A 20,518-nucleotide genomic window follows, 5' to 3' on the forward strand; every position below is an offset into this window, starting at 1 on the left:
ACATGCAGAGGCGGGGTCATATCCAAGGTTGAACCCCAGGAGCTGTGTGAACAAAGAAGAGAAAGGGAAATTTCTCCCAGCAGCCTCAGAAGCAGGGGATTAAATCTCCACAAGCAGCTCGACGTACCCTGCAACTGTAAAATACCTGAATAGACAACAAATCACCCTAAAATTGAGGCGGTGGACTTTGGGAGCAACTGTAGACTTGGGGTTTGCTGTGTGCAACTGACTAGTTTCTGATTTTTATGTTTATCTCAGTATAGTTCTTAGCACTTGTTATCATTGGTGGATTTGTTTACTGGTTTGGTTGCTCTCTTCTTTTTTTTTTTATTACTTAAAAAAATTTTTAATTAAAAAAATTTTGTAATAATATTTCTTTATTTTTTGTTTTAATTATTTTATTTTATTTTATTTATTTTTCTTTCTCTCTTTCTTTTCTCCCTTTTCTTCTCAGCCATGTGGCTGACAGGGTCTTGGCACTCCGGTCGGGTGTCAGGCCTGAGACTCTGAGGTGGGAGAGCCGAGTTCAGGATATTGGACCACCAGAGACCTCCCGGCCCCATGTAATATCAATCACCGAGAACTCTCTCAGAGATCTCCGTCTCAACACTAAGAACCAGCTCCACTCAACGACCAGCAAGCTACAGTGCTGGTCACCCCATGCCAAACAACTAGCAAGACAGGAATACAACCCCACCCATTAGCAGAGAGACTGCCTAAAATCATAATACGTTCACAGACACCCCCAAACACACTACCAGACGCAGTTCTGCCCACCAGAAAGACAAGATCCAGCCTCATCCACCAGAACACAGGCACCAGTCCCCTCCACCAGGAAGCCTACACAACCCACTGAACCAACCTCACCCACTGGGGGCAGACACAAAAACAACGGGAACTATGAACCCGCACCTGCAAAAAGAAGACCCTAAACACAGTAAGTGAAGCAAAGTGAGAAGACAGAGAAACATGCAGCAGATGAAGAAGCAAAGTAAACACCCACCAGACCAAACAAATGAAGAAGAAATAGGCAGTCTACCTGAAAAAAAATTCAGAGTAATGATAGTAAAGATGATCCAGAATCTTGAAAATAAAATGGAGAAACTACAAGAAACGTTTAACAAGGACCTAGAAGAACTAAAGAGCAAACAAACAATGATGAACAACACAATAAATGAAATTAAAAATTCTCTAGAAGGAATCAATAGCAGAATAACTGAGGAAAAGAACGTTTAAGTGACCTGGAAGATGAAATAGTGGAAATAACTACCACATAGCAGAATAAAGAAAACAGAATGAAAAGAATTGAGGACAGTCTCAGAGACCTCTGGGACAACATTAAATGCACCAAGAGTCGAATTATAGGGGTCCGAGAAGAAGAAGAGAAAAAGAGAGGGACTGAGAAAATATTTGAAGAGATTATAGTTGAAGACTTCCCTAATATGGGAAAGGAAATAGTCAATCAAGTGCAGAAGCACAGAGAGTCCCATACAGGATAAATCCAAGGAGAAACACGCCAAGATACATATTAATCAAACTATCAAAAATTAAATACAAAGAAAAAATATTAAAAGCAGCAACAGAAATGCAACAATGAACATACAAGGGAATCCCCATAAGGTTAACAGCTGACTTTCAGCAGGAACTCTGCAGGCCAGAAGGGAGTGGCAGGACATACTGAAAGTGAGGAAAGGGAAAAACTTACAACCAAGATGCCTCTACCCAGCAAGGATCTCATCCAGAGCTGACAGAGAAATTAAAACCTTTACAGACAAGCAAAAGCGAAGAGAATTCAGCACCACCAGACCAGCTGTACAACAAATGCTAAAGGAACTTCTCTAGGCAGGAAACACAATAGAAGGAAAAGACTTACAATAACAAACTCAAAACAATTAAGAAAATGGTAATAGGAACATACATATCGATAATTACCTTAAATGTAAATGGATTAAATGCTCCAACCAAAAGACACAGACTGGCTGAATGGATACAAAAACAAGACCCGTACATATGCTGTCTACAAGAGACCCACTTCAGACCTAAGGACACATAGAGAATGAAAGTGAGGGGATGGAAAAAGACATTCCATGCAAATGGAAATCAAAAGAAAGCTGGGGTAGCAATTCTCATATTAGACAAAATAGACTTTAAAATAAAGACTATTTCAAGAGACAAAGAAGAACACTACATAATGATCAAGGGATCAATCCAAGAAGAAGATATAACAATTGTAAATATTTATGCACCCAACATAGGGGCACCTCAATACATAAGGCAAATGTTAACAGCCATAACAGGGGAAATCGACAGTAACACGATAATAGTAGGGGACTTTAACACACTACTTTCACCAATGGGCAGATCATCCAAAATGAAAATAAATAAGGAAACACAAGCATTAAATGACACATTAAACAAGATGGACTTAATTGATATTTATGGAACATTCCATCCACAAACGGCAGATAACACTTTCTTGTCAAGGGCTCATGGAACATTCGCCAGGATAGATCATATCTTGGGCCACAAATCAAGACTTGGTAAATATAAGAAAATTGAAATCATATCAAGTATCTTTTCCAAACAAAACGCTATGAGACTAGATATCAATTATAGGAAAAAAACTGTAAAAAATAGAAACACATGGAGGCTAAACAATACACTATTAAATAACCAAGAGATCACTGAAGAAATCAAAGAGGAAATCAAAAAATACCAAGAAACAAATGACAGTGAAAACACGACGACCCAAAACCTATGGGATGCAGCAAAAGCAGTTCTAAGAGGGAAGTGAATAGCAATAGAATCCTACCTCAAGAAACAACAAACATCTCAAATAAACATCCTAAGTTTACGCCTAAAGCAATTAGAGAAAGAAGAACAAAAACACCCCAAAGTTAGCAGAAGGAAAGAAATCATAAAGAACATATCAGAAATAAATGAAAAAGAAATGAAGGAAACGATAGCAAAGATCAGTAAAACTGAACACTGGTTCTTTGAGAAGATAAACAAAATTGATAAAACATTAGCCAGACTCAACAAGAAAAAATGGGAGAAGACTCAAATCAACAGAATGAGAAGTGAAAAAGGAGAAGTAACAACTGACACTGCAGAAATACAAAGGATCATGAGAGATTACTACAAGGAACTATACGCCAATAAAATGGACAACCTGGAAGAAATGGACAAATTCTTAGAAAAGCACAACCTTCCAAGACTGAACCAGGAAGAAACAGAAAATATGAACTGACCAATCACAAGTACTGAAATTGACACTGTGATTAAAAATCTTCCAACCAACAAAAGCCCAGGACCGGATGGCTTCACAGGCGAATTCTATCAAACATTTAGAGAAGAACTAACACCTATCCTTCTCAAACTCTTCCAAAATATAGCAGACGGAGGAACACTCTCAAACTCATTCTACAAGACCACCATCACCCTGATATCAAAACCAGACAAAATGTGACAAAAAAAGAAAACTACAGGCCAATATCACTGATGAACATAGATGCAAAAATCATCAACAATATACTAGCAAATGGAATCCAACAGCACATTAAAAGGATCATACACCATGATCAAGTGGGGTTTATCCCAGGAATGCAAGGATTCTTCAATATACGCAAATCAATCAATGTGATACACCATATTAACAAATTGAAGGACAAAAACCATAAGATAATCTCAATAGATGCAGAAAAAGCTTTTGACAAAATTCAACACGCATTTATGATAAAAACCCTCCTGAAAGTAGGCATACAGGGAACTTACCTCAACATAATTAAGGCTATATATGACAAACCCACAGCCAACGTCGTTCTCAATGGTGAAAAACTGAAATCATTTCCACTAAGATCAGGAAAAAGACAAGGTTGCCCACTCTCACTACTATTATTCAACATAGTTTTGGAAGTTTTAGCCACAGCAATCAGAGAAGAAAAAGAAATAAAAGGAATCCAAATCGGAAAAGAAGAAGTAAAACTGTCACTGTTTGCAGATGACATGATACTATACATACAGAATCCTAAAGATGCTACCAGAAAACTACTAGAGCTAATCAATGCTTTTGGTAAAGTAGCAGGATACAAAATTAATGCACAGAAATCTCCTGCATTCCTAAACACTAATGATGAAAAATCTGAAAGAGAAATTAAGGAAACACTCCCATTTACCACTGCAACAAAAAGAATAAAATACCTAGGAATAAACTTACCTAAGGAGACAAAAGACCTGTATGCAGAAAACTATAAGACACTGATGAAGGAAATGAAACATGATACAAACAGATGGAGAGATATACCATGTTCTTGGATTGGAGGAATCAACACTGTGAAAATGCCTACACTACCCAAAGCAATCTACCGATTCAATGCAATCTCTATCAAACTGCCAGTGGCATTTTTCACAGAACCAGAACAAAAAATTGCACGATTTGTATGGAAACCTAAAAGACCCCAAATAGCCAAAGCAATCTTGAGAAAGAAAAACGGAGCTGGAGCAATCAGGCTCCCTGACTTCAGACTATACTACAAAGCTACAGTGCTCAAGACCGTATGGTACTGGCACAAAAACAGAAACACAGATCAATGGAACAGGATAGAAAGCCCAGAGTTAAACCCATGCACCTATGGTCACCTTATCTTTGATAAAGGAGGCAAGAATATACAATGGAGAAAAGACAGCCTCTTCAATAAGTGGTGCTGGGAAAACTGGACAGCTACATGTAAAAGAATGAAATTAGAACAGTCCGTAACACCATACACAAAAATAAACTCAAAATGCATTAAAGACCGAAATGTAAGGCCAGACACTATAAAACTCTTAGAGGAAAACATAGGCAGAACGCTCTATGACATAAATCACAGCAAGACCCTTTTTGACCCACCTCCTAGAGAAATGGAAATAAAAACAAAAATAAACAAATGGGACCTAATGAAACTTAAAAGCTTTTGCACAGCAAAAGAAGCCATAAACAAGACGAAAAGACAACCCTCAGAATGGGAGAAAATATTTGCACACGAAGCAACTGACAAAGGATTAATCTCCAAAATATACAAGCACTCATGCAGCTCAATATCAAAAAAACAAACAACCCAGTCCAAAAATGGGCAGAAGACCTAAATAGACATTTCTCCAAGGAAGATATACAGATTGCCAACAAACACATGAAAGGATGCTCAACATCACTAATCATTAGAGAAATGAAAATCAAAACTACAATGAGGTATCACCTCACACCAGTCAGAATGGCCAGCATCAAAAAATCGACAAACAATAAATGCTGGAGAGGGTGTGGAGAAGCGGGAACCCTCTTGCACTGGTGGTGGGAATGTAAATTGGTACAGCCACTACAGAGAACAGTACGGAGGTTCCTTAAAAAACTAAAAATAGAGCTACCATATGACCCAGCAATCCCACTACTGGGCATATACCCTGAGAAAACAATAATTCAAAAACAGTCATGTACCACAATGTTCATTGCAGCTCTATTTACAATAGCCAGGACATGGAAGCAACCTAAGTGTCCATCGACAAATGAATGGATAAAGAAGATGTGGCACATATATACAATGCAATATTACTCAGCCATAAAAAGAAATGAAATTGAGTTATTTGTAGTGAGGTGGATGGACCTAGAGTCTGTCCTACAGATTGAAGTAAGTCAGAAAGAGAAAAACAAATACCGTATGCTAATACATATATATGGAATCTAAAAGAAAAAAATAAAAGGTTCTGAAGAACCTAGGAGCAGGACAGGAATAAAGATGCAGACGTAGAGAATGGACTTGAGGACACGGGGAGGGGGAAGGGTAAGCTGGGACGAAGTGAGAGAGTGGCATGGACATATATACACTATCAAACGTAAAATAGATAGCTAGTGGGAAGCAGCCACATAGCACAAGAAGATCAGCTCGGTGCTTTGTGACCACCTAGAGGGGTGGGATAAGGAGTGTGGGAAGGAGACGCAAGAGGGAGGGGATATGGGGATATATGTATACATATAGCTGATTCACTTTGTTATACAGCAGAAACTAACACAACATAATTCTAAAGCAATTATACTCCAATAAAGATGTTAAAAAAAATAAATAAAATAAACTACTTGTACCATGTAGCCTGAATGTTGTGTAAAGTTATATAGAACTATTTCAACACAGAAAAATAATTCGAACATGTCATCGTTTTAAGCTATCTGCTTTTTCTATTCCCTTCACTAATCTAAATAAGTTAATACTGTCAGGATACTGGTTACCTTTTTGCAAACAACTGGAAGCATTACAAATACACAAGAAATTGCGTAGGATGTTGTTCAGCAGTCCTCTTTCGGGTAACCATACATACACAGGGGCATTTGGAAGGAGTCACAATTGTGAATCCAGTCTACCAGGCACAGTATTCACATCACAAAGTGCACAACTAAGTCTCATCCAAAGATCACAGCGGCAAATACTAACTGCATTTACTCTGAAGTCTAAACTCTGAATATAATTCATTTTTAAGAAAACGAAAGTCAATAAAGAGAAGTCATTTTAAGAGTTTAAGAGTGGCAAAAGAGGCAGCAAGCATGTTGGATTACCAAGGCGAAGCATCAGGCTACATAACATAAATGACACGGACACTTACTGTTCAATTCGGGGTGACAAGTACAGCTTAGGATACACCTGAGTGGCTTCAGTGTCCTCAAAACTGACAGAAAGGAGGGCCACGTCTTCTCCCGGGTCTTCATTCACATCCTTAAACAGTTAGTGAAAAACACAATGCCATCAGTTCCTTCTCTCATGACACCTTTCTGGTGACCAGCTTACAGCCCACTAGCAATGAGACCAGAGGTGTGAGTTACCTGGATTCAAGACGCCACACATCCTTTGCCACCTACCTAGTCACTCTTTTAGAGTGATAGCTTTCAAACTTTCTGACCAAAGCCTACCACAGTGAGAAAAAGACTGCCACCAATTTCACTTGTTCCCACATTCCAAGAGGGGAAAAGTGAATCTGGTGACAACAAAGAATTAGACAAAAACATAGTTAACAAATTACAGTAAACATGTTGCTAGCAAGATATATAATGGCTTATAATTTACACAATACATACAAATGGCTTAAAATTTACTTTTCCTAGGATGAAGAAGCATTATAAACATGATTTATATCACTAGACAACAACAAAATCTTAAAATACCCAGTAATTTTATTATATCTACCTTGATAATATGTTATTTAAATGGCAAACATTACCAAGAAGCATATCACTATGAAGTATTCCACTGTACATGCAAATGGCAGGGTGTTATGTACATATCTGCTTTAGCAAAATGATTATGGATGATTCATATGTGAACCACAAGACATACGTATCTTAAAAGGCTAGTTATAAGAACATTATGACAAAAACATTGTTGATCCAAATATGTATCAAGAAACATTGAGAGGTTAACCAAACAACCCACAATAAACTAGACTGATAATGATAAAGCTAAACTTACTGTAATTTATAATTAAAAAGCAAGAATAGCAACAATCGAATGTCATAACCAACCCAAACCAACACGGATGATACACTGAATTGTCCTGAATTAAAATTGTGGGATTTACAACTATGTGCATGTGCTTTACGATTACTGCCAAGCACTGAGTATTTGCCAGACTGCCGGAAGAAAATACCAAATTAGAATAAATTCTCGTAGCATATTGATTTCAATTTGTGAATAGCAAATTTTAATAACCCTTAATAATTTATTTCTGGTTGATAGTGGCTCCAAGTCAAATGTAGGTTTTTTAAAAAAACTTAATAGCACTGTGCATCTTTCACCCCAAAGGACCAGTAAGAACTGACCCACATTTCTGAATCAGTTCACAGGTCCCCAGGAGGGCTCAGCAGCCATCCTAGGAGGGTCCCAACCCAGACTTTAAGAATCACTGCCCGTGAGCTGTGAGAATCTCAGATATGAATGAAGTCCTTCCTTTGATCTAAAACTAACCTCAGCCCTGTTTCTCCTGCATCCTAGGAAGCTGGACATCATGCTCACCTGCTCACCTCTAGCATCTTCAGTGTCCTTGCTCTGCCTTCTATTGTGCCTATAGGATGCACAAATGTGGCAAGTATACATAGGGACAAGGACCGGAAGTCTCTCCCATCTTAAAATATAAAAATTTTAAAAAGAAAGAAAAGAATCATGCTGGTCTCTGCCTAGTTCCCTGGGTTCTCTCTCTCCTCCCCTGCACAGACTGCTGAAAGAGTGGTCCACACTCCCTGCCTCACTCCCTCCCCTCCTCTTAGCCTCCCCTTAGCCCACTAGAGTAGCCTTCTGACCCTACTTCTTCCCACAGGCAGCCACTAAACACAGCAAATGCCTCTCGGTCCTTAGCTTACTTCATCTCTAAACAGTATTTAACATGGAAATCTCTCTCCTCGGGAAATTCTTTCTTGCTTCTAAGAAACTATACTCTCCTGGTCTTCTGTCTCTTTGGCCACTTACCCTTCCCTTTTCATTCTCTCTTTTATAACTTCTCAATTGTCTTTTCGCTTTACATTACAAAATTTAGGCTTGTTGTAACTAGTCAAATGATACAGAAGTTTTTAAAAGAAAAAGCATTTCCACCCTCACTTTTCAAGGTAATCAATAGTAACCGTGTATGTGGCCTTAAACAGCTTTTTCTATGATCATAAAAACACACACACACTTGCATATAAATAACTCTTTAACCCTGTGTCTTGTTTTCCCTAATGGAGTCATATTGTACACAGGACTCTACCAACTGCTTTCTAAATAGCCACATAATATTCCACGGCATGGATTTATTTTTTATTTAACCATTCCCCTAGCAACAGACATTCAGGTTGTCTGTAGTTCTTAGCTACTTGATAGTGCTACAATAAATATCCTTGTATATATACCCTTTACTAGTGGGATTCATATTTCTTAGGAGATAACTAAAACTCAGCTGTTGGGTCAAAGGTTATAAATATTTTACATTTTAATAGAGTTTAATAGAATGTTTTTCAAAAAATTTTGCAGCAGTTCAAATTTGGACCCATGAATTTGCATCAGTATGAGAGAGAGCCTCTTTCCGTTCATCCTGAGTCACTGGATAACACTGGCTGTTGTCATTCTTTAATTTAATCTTGGCAATCTGATAGCTGGAAAATGGTATCTCAATTTAGACTCAATGAATGAAGCTGGGCAATTTTTTTCACTTGTTTACTGGTCATTTACGTTTCTCCTGTAAATTTTCCCAACAAATCCTTTACCCATTTTGCTTAAAGGTTCTTAGACTTTTTTGTTATTGTTGTTTATTAGATTTACTAACCCTTGTCTATCGTGTGTATTATAAATATTTTCTCTTTTTGACTTCTGACTTTATCTAGGGGCTCTTCTGAGATCAGAAGAAAATTTAGATTTCTATAGAGTTAAATCTGGTTAATAACTCAGGGGTTGTTTAATCATTTTCCTAGTTTTTCACCTAACATTGTTACAATTTTATTTTTACATGTAGATTTGCAATACACATGTATATCTGGAATATATTTTTAGGTGGTATGACACAGGAAAGTATGTACAAGGAGGATCTTAGTACAGTGCCTGGAACACAGAAACCACTCAATGTTTGCTGAATGGATAAATCAATAAACAATTTAATGTTAATTCCTAACAGTTTTTCTCCACACCTAGTGATTTTCAGCAACCTGCTTTACAAAACTTGTTGTCACCAGTGATGTCTGGAAACTAAGTACTGGCTCTTTGCTCCTGTCCTCCTCCCGCAACCCCCACCCCCCCGCCAGGTACACCAAGGTCCCTAGAACTAGTGGTTTTAAAAGGAAAGCCAAGATTGGGAGTCTGAGTTTATCTATCACTTTTTGCTCTTTTATAGATGATAAAGAATCCAACCTTGAATATTCCTTTCTGCAAAGTAAGGATGGAAAATTTTAAAAATACTTATAGTCTCAACAAATAGAAACTATGTAATTATATGACTCTAAAACTCATAAAATATCTAAAATAAGGTTGAAGCTGAGCTTGAAAAAATTCACATTCAGAGGGACAAATTCATTTTATTTTATTATTTATTTACTTTACTTATTTATTTTTGTCTGTGTTGGGTCTTTGTTGCTGCGCGTGGGCTTTCTCTAGCTAGAGCGAGAGGGGGCTACTCTTCGTTGCGGTGCGTGGGCTTCTTTCTCACTGCGGTGGCTTCTCTCGTTGTAGAACACAGGCCCTAGAGCACGCAGGCTTCCGTAGTTGTGGTGCGCAGGCTCAGTAGTTGTGGCTTGTGGGCTCTAGAGTGCAGGCTCAGTAGTTGTGGCTCACGGGGTTAGTTGCTCCACGGCATGTGGGATCTTCCCGGATCAGGGCTTGAACTGGTGTCCCCTGCATTGGCAGGCGGATTCTTAACCACTGTGCCAACAGGGAAGTCCCGGGACAAATTCATTTTATAATCTAAGTGTAGCAGTAGTCACCCTTTCGAGTTAGGCTGGTCATCTTAAGAGAGGCAATAAAAAAGAACTAACATTGAATTGACTTTCAGATACCTTTCCCCAATGACTAAGTTTCCTTGTTAAAGGTCAAGGCTCTGACCTCAAGTCACAAAACTCTGTAAAAACAAAAAAACACTGCAAAACCTGGGGCCAGTAAAAACCCTTTTAATTAACAGCTTCATTCCATATGCCTATGGATAATTTATAATTATTTCCCTTTCCTGCTTTTTAACTTCTCATTTCACTACTACTTAAGCAAAGAACAGAAATGCTCAGAGACAGTCCTCCAAACAACCGGAATGACCCTGGTTTATATAATCAACATTTATTATCTGGCATCCTGCAAAAAGTACACGAAATATTACCCTGAATATGAAAATAGTTGTTTCCAGGAGTTCCTTTTACGAACTACTTTAATATGATTTATTCCCCTTGGTGTGGCACGTGAGATTTCCCCTGAGTTGGTATTTGATTCCTAATGGATACGTAAGTTTGACTTTGAGAGCTTAAATAAGCCCAAAGAGTTCCAAAAATACAAATCCACACAGAGCTGTTTCCAGTTTCTGCAACTCTAACAGGCTTGTACATGTGTTCCTTTCCATCTGGGAAATTATAAAAGAAGCTCTTGTACCATGGCTCTTAGAAGCTAACATTACAGATGATTATTGTAACCATTAATGGCAGCATTTGGAAAACAGGGGGTGGTTATAGTGTAGTAGGGGACATTTAAAAATGTGTAAGTATACATTTTCAGGGCTTTCTATCTGCACCATTTGAAACTGCAACAAGCTAAAATGGGGGAAAGATGCCGAATCTGCTGAAGCTAAAAAATAAAAATAAAAAAAATAAAAATACTGACTCCTACCTTTATAAAAGCATGTCAGGCACTGATATACATAGGGTGAGGCAATAATGGCCATGATATTTTGCTGAAAACTAACTATGGATTTGGCTCGGCACTTGGCTGTAGCACAAAGGGGTTCCTACGGCTTGCAGTGAATAGTCACTAGATGGTGAGTTCCTTGCAGGCTGGGAGTTTTTCCTGTTCATTTTTGTATCCCCAGTGTCTGGAACATAGTAAATATATAGCAAATTGGTTGAAAAAAACTGAATTAATGCAGGAATGACTGTAAGAATGAGGAAATAATGGAGTTAAACAGAAAATGCTTTTTGCTAGAAAGATTCTCAATATTTATCTCTTTAGTTCCTTAAATCTATGACTACTTAAGATTTTATCAAAGAAAACTCAAAGCTGAACCATAGGTAAGCGAAGGGTATACCGACTAATAAAAGTTCACATTCTGCTTAGGTCATAATGGTTTATCTATACACCTATTCTCAATCGCCGCTCATTGCAAATATCAAAAGGGTGTAGAAAAGACAACAATTAGCCTTGGAAATGAAAGCAAACACAAGTACAATTTATCATTATGCTGTACCTTTTTGATATGCTAATTTTCCAAGTGAGGAAAGCAGCCATTAAACAAGCCCCTATATGTTGAGTGTCAATACAGGAACAAACTATCAATTAACTAATTGCTGATAGACATGAGCTGGACAATATATATTACAAACCACATGTCACATAGCCACTGTATTTCTCAATTCAAAAAGGCTTACAACAAAGCTATAACCATTACTAGCAAAACCAGTTTGTGGACATAAAGACTATAAGGAAGCTATTATACTGTCTGTCAAAAATAGAGTAAGAACCATTTTGAGTTACATTTAAAATGATATTAAACAAGACCCAGGATTAATCATGATTCCTAGGGCGAAAAAACTAGGTCTGAGTAAGCACCTCATTATACAAAAGCTATGAGCTTTTGAAAAGATGTAAGCAAATTAAAAATTCCAAACACAGAACCTTATTTTAAAATATACTAAGTGAGGTTTGTACTTTAGAGGCCCAGTATTTTGATATTACAGATTCGTCATCAAATTACATAAATTTAGATTTTTCAAAGTCAAGTTCTTTCAAGTAAGAGAATAAGACTCTCATGATGCTACCGTTCATTTAACAAACATTTAACAAAGTAAGGAAAATAGATAACATGTTACAAATATTATGGAGAATAATGCAAGCAGGGGAAGGGGGCAAGGAGTGAGGAGGGAATGGAAGTTTCAAGAGAGTGGTCACAGACAGCTTATGGAGACTCGGCAGTGGCCTCTCATTACTTGAGAGAGGAGATTTAGGATAAAAAGTCCTCTTGACTCACTGTGTTATATGTCAGCATAAGCAGTCCCAGTCAAAATTTGAATTTGTATTCTACTAGCATTAAGATATGACAATGAACATGCTAGGGAATGGAATTAAATCTAAGCAAAAGAAATATGGAGGAACAAGGAAAACGATGTACCTAACAGAAGACCTTGGTCTCACTGCTAAGGGGTCTCTGTCCAATAAAGACACTAGTCATTTTTTTTGAAATCAGGTCATTTCCTCTTCATCAAAGTGCTGGGAAATATACAAGTGCAAGTAAAGGCAGTGTAGTCGGAAAGCAAAATGGATACAAGAGTAAGGAATCAATGGGCGTCGTGTCGTGTCGGGCCCTTCTGCCTGCTGGTGCGGCTCCTGGCCCTGGGCCCCTCCTTTCCATGCAGCAGGGGTTGCAGCACTGGGGTTGGGGTTCTGAAGGCCTAGTTACTGCTTATCTCACCACATACTGAGTTCTTGCCTAAAAATTACTTTGATACATTGATATATCTTGTGAAGGTAGCCTTTAAGAGAGTTACGTCTGATTTGGTTTCTCCAAATAGAAATGGGAGTAAAAAGATTCCCTCTGCTTGGTCCAGACAAACTGGGCCACTCCCCATATATTTTACTAGATCTTGACTAACACTTTTGCCCTTGCCATTTCCCTTATCAAAAAGCTCTTTCTCTTGAGGGGGTTGGGAAGGGCAGAATAGGTGAAGGGGATTAAGAGGTACAAACCTCCAGTTAAAAAATAAATAAGCCACAGGGATATAATATACAAAATAAGGAATATGGTCAATAATATTGTGGTGATCATTTCATAATGTATGTAGATGTCAAGTCACTATGTAGTACACTTGAAGGTAATATAATATTGTACATCAACTATATCTCAATTAAAAAATAAAGCACAATTTAAAATGTTCTTTCTCTCCTTTTCTTAATGACTTTATGTGGTGACTTAATGTGGTGACTTTAATTTCTTTTTTCTTTTTAAAGATTTTTTTTTTTAATGTGGTCCATTTTTTAAAGGCTTTATTGAATTTCTTACAATATTGCTTTTGTTTTATGTTTTGGTTTTTTGGCCGTGAGGCATGTGGGATCTTAGCTCCCCAACCAGGGATCGAACCCGCACCCCCTGCATTGGAAGGCGACGTCTTAACCACTGGGCCGCCAGGGAAGTCCCAGTGACTTTAATTTCTTTAACTCTGATTGTAAATTCACTTGCTCCATTAAGATTCCTTTCAGCTGCAGTGTGATCTATGTCTACCCTTGGTAGTTTGTACATGTTGCCTCATGAATTCCCCATACTGTTTAAGCAGTGTATATTTTAAATTCCAAACAGACTGAATTTCTTGAGGGCAGGGTAGAGATCTCCTACTTCCTATTATGTCTAATAACAACAGCTGACATATATTCAGTGTTTATTCAATAGTCACTTTGCTTAGTGCTTTCTGTGCATTATCTCATACAATTGCCATAACAGCCTTAAAAGGTAGGTACTATTATTGTACATTTGCAGATGAAGAAACTGAGGCTTGAAAGTGATTAAATGGTGAAAATGAATTTTGAACCCATGTATGTTGACTCAGAACCTGGACTCTTAGCCATGATGCTATACCCACTGGCATGTTGTTGGGCACAAAGAAAAGACTCAGTGTCAGTGCTCAAAGAAAGATATAAACAACTTGGAAACCCACATGCAGAAAAGATAGCAGAGGTTTACTATACAGGTACTTGTCCTCCATTTGGTGTCTAAATCCTGTGTCCTCCAAACGACCATAAGCAACTTACGGAGCCATTTCTTATGCCCTTTTTATCCCAAATAGACTATCCTGCCTGCACCAATGGGTATTCAAAACTAATTGAGGAGTATATGCTTTATGTGTTTTAATGTTTACTTTTAGAAACTGTGGAGCAAGAAATTTTAAATTTTAAGAGTATGAAGACTAAAAGCTATAAAGGTCACCATGCCAAATAAAATGTATTTGTTTGACATCTTCACACAGACTCAGTGAAGGAAAGAGGATGTCTTCCCCAAGAACACTGATGAGGGCTGTGGAGTTCTAAGCCATAACATCAATCTTCCTTCAATTCTGTACGGTTAGGCACACTCTACGATTAACTAACTGTACTCAGTGGAAATAAGAAGAGCTGATTGTCGGGTCGGGAAAAGATAACTACAATGTTCTTGAAACAGCCAGCTCTTAGAAGGGGAGTCCAGGATACCAGGAGAGAGCTGCTGTCACCTACCCATGTTTTCTAAAAGTGACATCTTGAGTTCATTCCTATGAGATGTCACCATACAGTATGTGGTTAGGGTTTTGTTTTGTTTTTTTTATATCTTGCTTATTAGTTTCATAAACAAAAACCACTTCACTGCTCTCATTTATGCAGGAATCTGCTTGTGAAGCTGTACTTAACCTTAATATGTTGGTTATAGCTTCTGTTTATAAAACTAAATTGAAACACATGCTGTGCAAACAACTTTGGGGAAAAAAATTCCTGGCTCTTTTAAAATAATGATGATCAAGATTTTGTTGGTCAACTCCTGTCCCAACGGTTATTATACCTAACAGACATGGCCTTGAGAACCACCAACTTTCTTTGAATAATCACAGCAGTGACTACAAGGTGTGTAAAAGGGAGCCTTCTCTCCAGAGGGTTGGAGGTGGTGGTGGTGGCGGGGGGAAACCGCAGTACAGCCAGGGTCCTCATTGGAAGCACAGGATGTTTCCTGGCTTCCACCACCTTCTCTACTCACCAGTGTTTCTAGAGAAAGAATCTGGAGTGTGGGGTTTCCCCTATTACCCTAACAATGTGTTCTTAATGAGTCTGATAAGAAGCTAAGCTTATTTATATAAGCATCAGTTTTTGTAACTGTTTTACAAATCAAACTAAACCACATCCTCAGGCATCTGAGTTGTGACTTTATGCACATCTACAGATAAAAACCTTGTGCCAGACTGTCATCCAGGAGCCCAACAAAACAAGTTAAAACAATAGTGAGTTTTCTTTAAGTGCACATGGAACAAATACAACACCATTTACCACATCCCCAGTATGGTTCCATAACTGAAGGAAAAGGTAGATAAAGCTTTTATGTAAGTAGTTCATACAGCTCTTTGGAAGGGATAGAAAAAGACAGATTTGAAATGGTAGCTGATACAGTGGACATCTGTGATGTTACCTGCCTGACACCTTCTCTTCTCCTGGGAAGCCCCTCTCTCTTCCAGTCCCCACCCGTAAGCCCCGATCCTTACAGCTCTCGGCAGAAATGTCACTTCCAACCCCCTGAGAACAGCTGATGGGTCCCGGAAGAGTCCAGTCCTTTTGCACAGGCGAAAGAAACTGTCCGTAGCCATATTTCCCACTCATGGACGAGGCCAGGCTGTAGGGTGAGAGAATAAAGCCTGCACCCTAGAGAAGCAGAGCTGAGAGAGAAGAGAGCCCTGGGTAGCACTCACACCCTGAGTTCCCGTGGTGCTTGGTCCAGCTGTGTCCTGCTCCTACTGTTGTTTGGCTTTTCAACCTTCTCCCAGCTTTGGAAAGCCAATAAATTGCCCTACGTGCTTTCTGCTGGTTTGAAGTGGTTTTCCTTCACTTATAACCAGCATTTTCTCTTGTAAATTATTAAACTGACTAATATAGATGATAACCATGGCAAATTGAAACTTACAGAACTAAGTGCTAAGAAGAGACTTTCGTTCCTGAGTTATTTGAATACTTGTTACATGCTACGGAGTGCCAGGCCCTAATCAGAGCCTAGAAAGGGCTTTTAGAACAAAGGTGAGCGGCACGCCTCCGCACGTGCCAGAAGAAAGCTTTGCTAGAGCAATCTGCCGCAGCGGCAGGCTCTGGCTGCAGCTCGGCTATTTTCCTGCACTTACTGCTTCTCATCCTGGTGGACCTGAAACAGCACAGCAACCCATCCCGGGCCTTGGATGGAACAGCCTGCACTCCCCGCTCTATAGCCACCCTAAACCTCACCCAGTGAATGAAAAGGTATCGGAGGTGCCAACGCTAAAGGCGGACAAGCCGCAGCAGCAAGCCATTTGAACGCATACAACGTTTTGCAAGTTCATCATACAACTTAACAACTGCACAGAAATGGTGATCTTTTAGCTACAGAAATAAAAAAATTTTGCTAAGAGTCTGCATGTTTTTATATTTTTTCCATATGACATGCTAAATGTGGGCATTATGGAAAGCAACAGGTTTGCAAGGCTTCGGCAAATGTATATGAAAGTAGCCAAGCACAGAACCAGGCATGAAGAATGTGCTTGGTAAATGTTAAGTTTCATTTCTCTTACTCCTTCCTCCCCGACTCTTGGTCTGACATCATTTCCATTACCATGCTATTCTTTCTACTATTAAAGCTCCACCCTATCCTTTCCAGGCTAGGTAGCTTTGAGTTATGGGGTTTAGAGATTCTTCCTGTGTGGTTCTGAGTGTGAGGACAGAAGGGAACGGCACCCTAGAAGTGCATAACACCTTTGCACCCACCCACCCAGCGAATCATTTGGCGCAAACAGTCTGGTGCCCATGGCAACTAGGCAACTGGTTACTTCCATGCTGTTTCAGCCACCTGGTACCGCACCCTCATTAACTGGCGACAATCACAAGCCACAGGTGTTAAAACAGAGAATGGAGCCTACTAGACACTCTCTCCTTGAAGTCATCAGAGATCTTTTGATTTGCATATTGATGTTATCTGCAGAACCTAAAGGGCAGATAGGAGCTCTGAACAGAACTAGAGGCTTAGAACCATATCCCTCTGGAACTGGCTGGAGGAATGATTCCAGAGCAGAAAATGAGCTCTGAGAAGTAAACACTGCATTTCTCTCAGATTCAAAAGTGCACCCTGGCCCTACAGTGGCCTGGCATTCCAGCCCCTCCAAGGTATCCTTCCAACCTCATTTTCCCACTCTGCCGCTGACACACCCTAACTGCAGCAGCTGCCCGAACTCCATCCTGCCACTCAATCCTAAATGCCTTCTTCCAGCCCTGCATTCCCACAACCCCAAATCTCCCAATTCTATCTGTTCTTTAAAGTGCCACTCAGATGCCATGTCCTCTCACAAGACTTCCTGATCCCGCCCTCTGATGTAATGGTTTCTCCTCTGAAATCCTACAGGTATGTAGCTACACCCTTCATATGGTAACATTTCATTGTTTCATCTGCATTTTAAAGTTACTTAGATATGTGCTCTTATCATGTATCTGGTTGAGTTCCTTAAGAGCAGTGTTTCATTCATTGTCGTGCTCCCACTGCCTAGAATGGTGCCTACTACAAAAATAGGCACCCAATAAGTATTTGATGAACAAATTTATGCATATGTGTGTGAAAGAATGATCACATATGCTTGCCAGTAAACTGCTGATCCAAAAATGGGTTCCACAAGCAGACTTCCCTAGCAGAAACAGCAGAGGTCTATGTACCTTATTAATTTGACTTTCCAATATAAATCAGTAGGTGTAATTTGGGGCAGAATGAGCCATTATCCCTTGGGTTCAGGTCATCCCCTAGAATAAGAGGAAAATTCAAGTTCAAACACTTGACTGAGAGAGCAAACCCTACAAGACAAAAAGGCAAGAGCAATCTTTTTGCCATTTCTAATCAACTTCCAAACAACACACCATGTGCTATCACTAAGTCAATACTCATTTATGATTTACCTACCATGGGCAAGACATTTTGATGGAAACAGTAAGGAAAAAAAGAATTGCAAGAATCCATCTCCCAACTCAAAGAGGCAGATGTAAACACATCAAGATGAGAAATGTTCTTTTTTTCTTCTTCAATAAGAGATCCGATAAGATAGGACGTGATTAATCCTTAAAAGGTAAGGCTGAAAACTCATCAGTTTCTTCTATGTATTGAGAGTGAATTCATCAGACTCTTTCCTGGCATTATACTTTTATAAGAGAGGAGATAAAGCAGGAGAGCAATGGGCATCCTAAGAGGAAAAAAGCAAAACTTCTAGAGGTGGTAGAAAGCAGCGAAAGGAAGCTCTGACTTTCCCAGCATGCATGATATTAAATAGCAAGCTTTGGATGTTTTTCAGTGAAGACAGTCCTACCACTTCCTTACTCCAGACTATCTAGTTCAAAACGTGTAGAGACAGGGGACCAGTACCAGACCCCAAATGCAGATGTGGCATAACATTTGCGAACAGCCGGCAGCTGAATGAAGCCTGTGTGGATGGAGCCTTGCTAATCAGACCAACAGCACCAGCTTCACCTGGGTGATGCTTAACAAATGCCTAGATGATCTGTAGAACATTAAAGTTTGAGAAGCACCGGCTTAGAGAACTGACACTTAAGGGAGAGAAAATAGGTCCAAAAATAAAGAGAGAACTGAAAAGCAATGGACTGAGATATCCATCCTGTGATTAAACAAGAGGAGAACACAGATGAACTGTGATGTTGAACGGGGCTGTGGAAGAGTGTGGAAGGTATCTGAGACAAAGTTTAGGATTTAAAAATAAGTATCTGTGGTAAATTCCAAAACCTCAGAGTTAAATGGAGGAAAGAATCATGGTAGAAACTGAAAAGTACAGTAAGGTACTCTTCAAATATTCTTCTAACCAGCCACATCCATAAGCTATAGAGGAGCCAGAGAAAGGGGCCAGGTCAAGAGAGCTGGCATTGTGAACACTATCCCCTTCGGGTCAATGATGTTGGAAATGTGCCAAAGGTGAAATGACATGCGCGAAGGGTAAATAAAATCAGAGAACGTTAAAAATAAAAAAGACCCCTTCGAGATCTGGGCCAGGGGTTGTTACCCTGTGTTCTGGGGAAAACTTGGGATCATGTGTACCTTAAAGTATACGTCTTAAGACATATACAGGGCATTTTGTATACCGGGCACTGGGAGAAAGATTTCATTTGTAAAAAGGTTTCTATTATATTAAAAATAAAGTTTGTAGTCATTGATTCCAATACCCACACTTCATAGATTTACAGATGGAGAAACCGAGATAAGGGAAGTGATTTGTCTAATGTGCAGAGTTGATCAGTCACAGGGCTGAAACCAAAACCCATGACTGCTGACTCCTGCATCAATGCTTTTTTTCACTACGTCAATCTACTGTATCCAAACCTGCTTTGAAAACTCTATGCCGCTTACTAAATGAGGTCTGTGTGAATCAAAAAGGAAATGTAAGATTCCCCCCAAACAGGAGGAAATTATTAAGAGTAGAAATTTGCATATGAAGAACATATTATACTAAAAAGTTCCCAAAATGGAAAACTCTAAATGTTGGACTTAGCATACATAACTATTGAGTAGGTGGCTTTGTTATTTAGAACTTTACTAATTATAGAGGTGCTGATGACCAGATTTAGAAGAACTATAAATTGAGTTAGACCTTATCCTTGGCTTGGGTTAGTGAAGAATATTTTTTTAATTTCTAAGCTAATAACAGGTTTAAGATAGACCAATTGACGTACATTTGCAGTTTTGTGCTTATGAACAGAAATTGTGACATTTCACGATACATAAATGATGATGAAAGTACTGAAGCATCCTAGCCAGTTGCAATTCTCCAGGGAAGCTATTAACAGCTTAACATTTCTTGTTCACATTAGAATGTGGATTCAACTTACTGAAAAAAGTTTGTATCAAATAAGCATGAAAGAATACAATTAAGATAGCAGACTAGGTTGAACCCTTTAGCTCTTGGGTCTGTTACTTACTGAATCAAATGTTGGTAAGTGTACATGAAAATCTGCACAACAATCCAAAACAGGTTTCACAAACTACGTTAAAAAACAAACAAGCAAATCACATTTAAAAAACTACACGGGCAGAAAACCTTCCCAATGCCTCAGCAAAATAG

General features: G+C 38.9%; 1 protein-coding gene across 8 annotated transcripts in view; it reads right to left on the reverse strand.

Annotated features, from left to right (window-relative positions):
- BABAM2 (BRISC and BRCA1 A complex member 2) overlaps positions 1-20,518 on the reverse strand; it is a 456,810-nt gene that overhangs the window by 207,014 nt on the left and 229,278 nt on the right. For all 8 annotated transcript variants that reach the window (XM_057558629.1, XM_057558628.1, XM_057558632.1 and 5 more), the window contains one exon: positions 6,628-6,737. In XM_057558629.1, the coding sequence (XP_057414612.1) occupies positions 6,628-6,737 (110 nt within the window). The remainder of the gene's footprint in view (positions 1-6,627; positions 6,738-20,518) is intronic.

The sequence above is a fragment of the Balaenoptera acutorostrata genome, chromosome 12 (assembly GCF_949987535.1).
Source record: "Balaenoptera acutorostrata chromosome 12, mBalAcu1.1, whole genome shotgun sequence".
In the NCBI taxonomy this organism is placed as follows: Eukaryota; Metazoa; Chordata; class Mammalia; order Artiodactyla; family Balaenopteridae; genus Balaenoptera; species Balaenoptera acutorostrata.